The sequence below is a fragment of the Glandiceps talaboti genome, chromosome 20 (genome assembly GCF_964340395.1).
Source record: "Glandiceps talaboti chromosome 20, keGlaTala1.1, whole genome shotgun sequence".
Classification (NCBI taxonomy): domain Eukaryota; kingdom Metazoa; phylum Hemichordata; class Enteropneusta; family Spengelidae; genus Glandiceps; species Glandiceps talaboti.
This window is the reverse complement of record NC_135568.1, coordinates 6,511,939-6,518,078: the sequence shown is the minus strand read 5'-3', so window position 1 is coordinate 6,518,078 and position 6,140 is coordinate 6,511,939. Positions and strand designations below refer to the sequence as shown.

Genomic DNA, 6,140 nt, shown 5'->3' with positions numbered 1-6,140 from the left:
GCTATTTCCTTATAAGGAAATGTTCTGTAGCAATATGTCAATGGTTTCTGATTGGATACTGGTAAAATCTTACCCTTAGAACTTGCCTAATCTGCATGGATTCTTAGTAGTACTACATGTATTGTTCAAAAATATAAAATATGTGTTATCTTTGTTTCAAATCTGTCATCTTTGAATAACTGTATAACCCGAAGTCATTAGTTTTTAGATATATAAAATTAACTCTGTTACTTACATTTTCAAAATTCTTGTCGACAAAACTTTTTCCTACATATAGAATTTTTTTTACATTTATTTGTAATTTCAATGAAACCATTTGGTGAATTACTTTCCAACAATTTAGAATTTATCAAAAATTGAAACATTTTCTGGATTTCAAATTTTAAAAATATCTGGACTATTACATGAATAGACCTTTTCCAAAAATAGTGCCCCCTAGTGGTGAAATAACATGAATATTTGAATTTTGATAGTATTTTGTAATGTGATTGGGAGACAAAAATGTATTGGGATGCAAAAAAAGGGTAAAAATAATTTAGATGGAAGTCTCCCATACTGGGGCTAAGGGATCGCTAGACTTATCAACATTGTATCCATGCTACTGTAAGTCATTATTCATATCACCTGTAGAGGGCTCACTTTTTGTGAAGGTCTGTTTATGGTGGAACTGACTAGTTACGTTAGAGGGCTGTGAAATGGCAACATTTTCTAGTTGTGAAAATATTACTGCGGAAAGCAAGCTACCAGCAAACTAAGATAGACACTAAATAATATATTACCCAAGTGGGTGATAACAGTTTCTTGGTGATGCAGACATAATCACCCTGTGATCAAGATAAGTAATTTAAATCTGATGAGTTTCACTCTCAGAGATATGGCATCCTACTATGCAATTAAATACATCAATGTCCATCGTAAGGCCTCATCAATTCAAGATGTTGTGTATGTATTAGCCAGCCAACAGTAGACTTGCCGCAGTCATATATGCAGCATATAATTATTAGTTGATTACTTTACTAACAATTAGAAAACTTTTATTTATTGCGTTTTCCCTAGTCCGCCATCAAAGAGTGGAATGCCATCCAGTCCTGTACCCAGTACCATGCAAACTGAGCACTCATCACCAACAAGACAACATCCACCAGATACAAGGGAATCTATACCAGGAGCTGAGACTACACCAGTCAGTGGTTCAGGTGGGGCTGTAGGAGACGCTGGTGTTACACAGCGACCAAGCACACCACCACTCCGAACTGTAGCATTTGAAGAATTCAAACATGAACGTGGAAGTGAAATCAACAGGATTCTAACAGAAAATAAAGGTATCACCTTTGACCCTTTTTAGTCTGTGAACTTTTATGTTTGTCATGCTTTTTGATGTTGTTTTTTAAAGACACCAAATTTTGATAAATATATATATTTTTAGGAATGGAAATTTATATTGATGTAATGGTAAACCACATGAAAAGTCACAAACTTTAAACTGTTTTACAGATATACTACACTGGCAATTGAGGTTTCGGCTAACTAAGATAGGACACAAAGTAAACCTATAATTGTTGCGATATGTTGATATAAGCTGTTGTATAGATGTTTGTCCAAATATACTCACAGTAGAGTGTCATTTCTGATGACTCACATAATTTTGCAGCAGTGTACATTTTTGGGACTTCCAGTGTTTACAATATCTTGATCACAGGTTGATTATATCTGCACAACAGAGGGAAGGTTATCACACACTTGTGTAATCTTCCACATATGTTAACAATAGTTTTCGTTTGTGTTCATCTTAATAAGCCGAAACCTCATTTGCCGATGTAGTATATACCGGTATAAGTCAACTCGACAGTACTAACGATTTTCATAATAGTACTATGGAAAAAAAAATTGTTTCTGGTCAGCATGCACATCACTTAAATACCCTTGCGTCAGTCTTTTTTTCATGTTTGTCCAGTCCATGCAGTCGGCAAATCCGGGGAGAGACACAAAAATCACCCTCCCTACTTTAGTGAAGACAACTGCAGAGCCAAACATAAACAAGCGAATGACATCTGCCCTCCACATACACACTTGCTCTAAAGTACTAAATAACAAGAGCAGTAACTGCCATAAATAGTAGATTTAGTGACAGGTTTGTTGAAAATAAAAAAAAAAATTCACATCATTGCACCACTTTAGACAAACTGTCCCGACTTAGAATTATTCTGTTTCTTGTTATAACCAAGCATCATAAGAAGTTTATTGATGAGACATCTGTTTTTGTACTTGCTTGTTGCCTGAAATATTTCAATAATGAAATTTTCAATTTTTTTTTTTACTTTCAGATATCTTAGGTCAGAAAAAGAAGCTGTGTCGAGACTTGGCTAAAACAATTAATGGAACAAAACAAGAACTTGATGAAACTAGAGAACAGATGGAAAGAAAGAGAAGTGAAAGACTTGAACAAGGTACAACAGAATACAATCAAGTATCCCAGTTTGACTGTCACAAGTTGTACTAAAAATAACTCACTTGTGATATTAAAGTTCCTCTGCTTTAAAACAAGAATTTCTAGTTTTGTCCTAAATGAAAAAAGTTCGTTTTTGTGTGATGTTGTGTGATTGTTCGTCAACTGTCTGTCTGACTTAGCAGCTTAAGTAATATTTATAACATTATAACTGTTACTTTTTCATAGGAGAATTTGTTAATGAGGATGGAGAAACCGTTATTGATGAGGAAGAATTCTTACTGATTAAGAAAATGAAAGATTTGAAAGCATCATACCGTGCTGACTATGAAGAATTGAAAAACATCAAATCAGAAGTGCAATATTGTCAAAAATTGGTTGATAACTGTAGACAAAGACTCATTCAAGGTGAGACTGTATTTACATGATGATGTTTTCATGTGTTTACACAATGGGCCGACAAGTGTTTTTGACTCTACACAGAAGCACTGAAGATGCAACAATTTGAAAATGATGATGTTACACATATGCAAACATAACACAGTTTATGTGTGTGCATTAGTATATCGAAGGTGGAGTCATTTCTGGGGTCAAATATTATGCTTATTAGTTTTCATTGCACACAGTTTAATAGTGTTCTCCCCAGATTAGCAATACCTGGATGAATATTTTAAACATTATTCAAGCACAACAAAAAAAACAATGACATAGGCACACACTGTAGTCCCAGAAAATTAATCCTGTATTCTTTGTTCAAACATGTACAACTTGACTAGCACATGGTAATACAGATATACAGCTCAAACTCACTGATTACATGAACCAGTCTTGTATCTAAGTTTGATATGGTATGTCATGTGCTTTCAGTTCTGATATGATGCTAGAGCTTAGAATCAAGAATTTATCAAATTTAAAAAACAGACTCTATTTTGCTATAAGAGGACCAAAAAAAAGATGCTTGAAAATTTTCATTGTTGGTTGTAAATTTCTAAATGCACGTCGCTGACTTTGATCAATAATAGTATATTATTTACTGAAATTTAGTTATTAGGGTTTTTTGCATTGTTTACCTTGTTCATCATGTTAATCAAGTATTTGATTTTATTTAATTCTGTAGAATTTGATAGCTGGTATTCAGAATCATTCCTGACAACATCAGATGAACAAACCAGTGCACAGGCAGGCTTTGGTGCACGACTAGGTACAACATACACAGCAGAGGTGAGTGTTTAGATTATCAGTACCTCCATAGTTTTGAATCCGTAATCAACGATTCTGCCCAGGTATGTATTACAGCACATTTCAAGTTACCGTTCACCAGCAGCTGCAATGTTTTATACAACCACTCAGAACCCATTTAGAGACTGCATATTCTACGCTAAAATAGCAAGATCGCAACTTCTTACTACATTTTGTCTATAAAATGAAATAAACTATTTAACATACTGCAACTAGACACAGACATGCAGACACCAATGTTTTGAAGTGTGCATTCAATGTCTGCATGGCTGCAGGTTAGTTCATTTTAGCATAACTCATATGTCTATTTCGATGTTCATTTCCAAATATGCCACCCTAGACTGTCCACTACTGTTCACAGAACATTATCGCAATAATGTATTAATATTTATGGTGAAACCAATACAAAGAAATCACATCCAAGTTGATTCCAATTAATTGTGTTATCTGATTTTTTCTTTCAATTTTTTTTCTTCAGCCTGAAGATGAAGGAGAGAGGTTTGAGAGATTACAGTTGGAATTATTGATGGAGAATCCAGACTCAGCTGCATTCTATAATGCTAAGATGAGAACTGAGAGGAGGGTAAGTTAAGATCTGTTTTTGAGCACTGGGAGGAGGGTAGCTAGGTTGACAGTGAAACTGAGAGGGGTCCTGTCATTATTATATAAGATAAGATATGATATGGCATTATTACAACTGTATAGAAAATTGACAATTCTATTTGGGTACATAAGTGTAATAAAGATATTAACATATCTTATTATGTAAGATTATTAACATATGTTTATCTGAAAGAGCACATTTCCAACGAATGAATGATCATGCTCTCATTTGCATATCATTTACATGCAGGTATACAATAATGTTTTTGGTATTGCACTGCAATACAAATACCTCTCATATGTGAACACAACAGTACAAGTAATCCCTCGTACATATGATTTATAGAACTTTGTGTCAGGGTTTGTATGGACATGGCAGAATTTGAATCTTAAAGGCCAGGGTTTCAATCCCAGGTTCTTTCATTAGTGTTATCTTATCAGTGGAGTCATAAGGATTGCATAGGATCATTCTTATGTTATGGACCCTAGTCTGTGTCTTGGCCAGTTTTTTCTACAACTCTGCCAGACAACTGTTTTTCACTCGTAAATTTTAATCTGAATTCAGCCTTTAAAAGTAATTGTTAATATTCCGATTCGGTGTTTTTTTTCCATCAGCAAACATATGAAGAAGCAATGAGCCAACCCCAGCCTTCAAGAAAACCAGGAACACCAACTATTAATGTACGGAACCATCCACCATCAATGATGACTGTACAATATTAAGTTATACTGACATAGGTAGACAAGAAGATTTACAGACTGGTAAACAGACAGGTGGACAGACGGGTGGACAGAGGGGTGAACACTTGTAGTGATATACATTTGTTGAATAAAATCTGGTTCATCTTGATTATCCATTCATTGACTCAGAACAGTAAAAATATAATTTAGAAATTTGTCTTGTCAGTCTGAAGTGTATAAAGTGAAGGAATTAAAGTATGTTTTGCTGGAAATATACACTATTGACCATGTGAGTTCATTCAATGACAGTGTTTTTGCTAAGGTCGGTAAGTAGGTAATATCTACCTAAGTTCCCCTGTCATTTTACTGGGTTTCCCTACCAGTGTTTTTTGTTAAGGGCAATTAGTAAGCAGGTCAAATCTACCTTAGTTCCCCTGTCATTTTTAATACCGGGGGTTCCCCATCAAATTCATGGTACGATATATAAGAAGCTATGCCAGTTTTACCATATTCCCCCTTTCTGTTACCATGGTTTCCCGACCTTAGCAAAAACACCGAATGACTGGTTTTGTAAAGGAAGAAAACTGTAAAGAAGTTATTATCTTATAATAATTATGACACTTTGTAAATTTTGTACTCATTTTAAATAAAATTATTCCTCTGTGTGTATTTTAACATTTTTCCAACCACTTGCACGTAATAGTAAAAATGTAAATATTTGTATGAAATCCTTGTGTGAAATTATAGCAAAAAAGTACACATGTACATTTCATGATTAATATATCCATTTTTACAGAGCATTAATATGCATATGCATATATTACCTTGTCGCCCAAAAAGAGGGCGTGGGTGGAGGGGGCAAAAGTAACTTGGACACTTTCGTCAATTTTAGAGGAAAGATACAGAAAATTTTGATCAAACTCAGATAATTTGTCAGATGTACAGTGTTTTTATGACTGAAATGCTGGGTGTAAAATATATATAGCATGATTTATGTGTTTTTATCTTATTTTATAACTGTAGAATATTACTTGTAGTACTCTGTCTGCATGGTTGGAACAATTACACCAATGTAAGTGAATTAATGTACCATTTGTAATAAAAAACGGAAAAATTCATTTACCCTTGCAATTTTTGTGATGTGTTTTAATTTTCAAGTCACATACACATA

General features: G+C 34.1%; 1 protein-coding gene across 1 annotated transcript in view; it reads left to right on the top strand.

The window, feature by feature from the left end:
• The window catches only part of LOC144450673 (kinesin-like protein KIF9), a 14,697-nt gene extending 8,661 nt beyond the window's left edge, over positions 1 to 6,036 (top strand). Inside the window, exons 10-15 of the mRNA XM_078141326.1 lie at positions 1,057 to 1,322; positions 2,325 to 2,447; positions 2,675 to 2,854; positions 3,564 to 3,667; positions 4,164 to 4,268; positions 4,904 to 6,036. Coding sequence (XP_077997452.1) covers positions 1,057 to 1,322; positions 2,325 to 2,447; positions 2,675 to 2,854; positions 3,564 to 3,667; positions 4,164 to 4,268; positions 4,904 to 5,011 — 886 coding nt within the window. The 3' untranslated portion in view covers positions 5,012 to 6,036. The remainder of the gene's footprint in view (positions 1 to 1,056; positions 1,323 to 2,324; positions 2,448 to 2,674; positions 2,855 to 3,563; positions 3,668 to 4,163; positions 4,269 to 4,903) is intronic.
• The last annotated feature ends 104 nt before the right edge of the window (positions 6,037 to 6,140 follow it).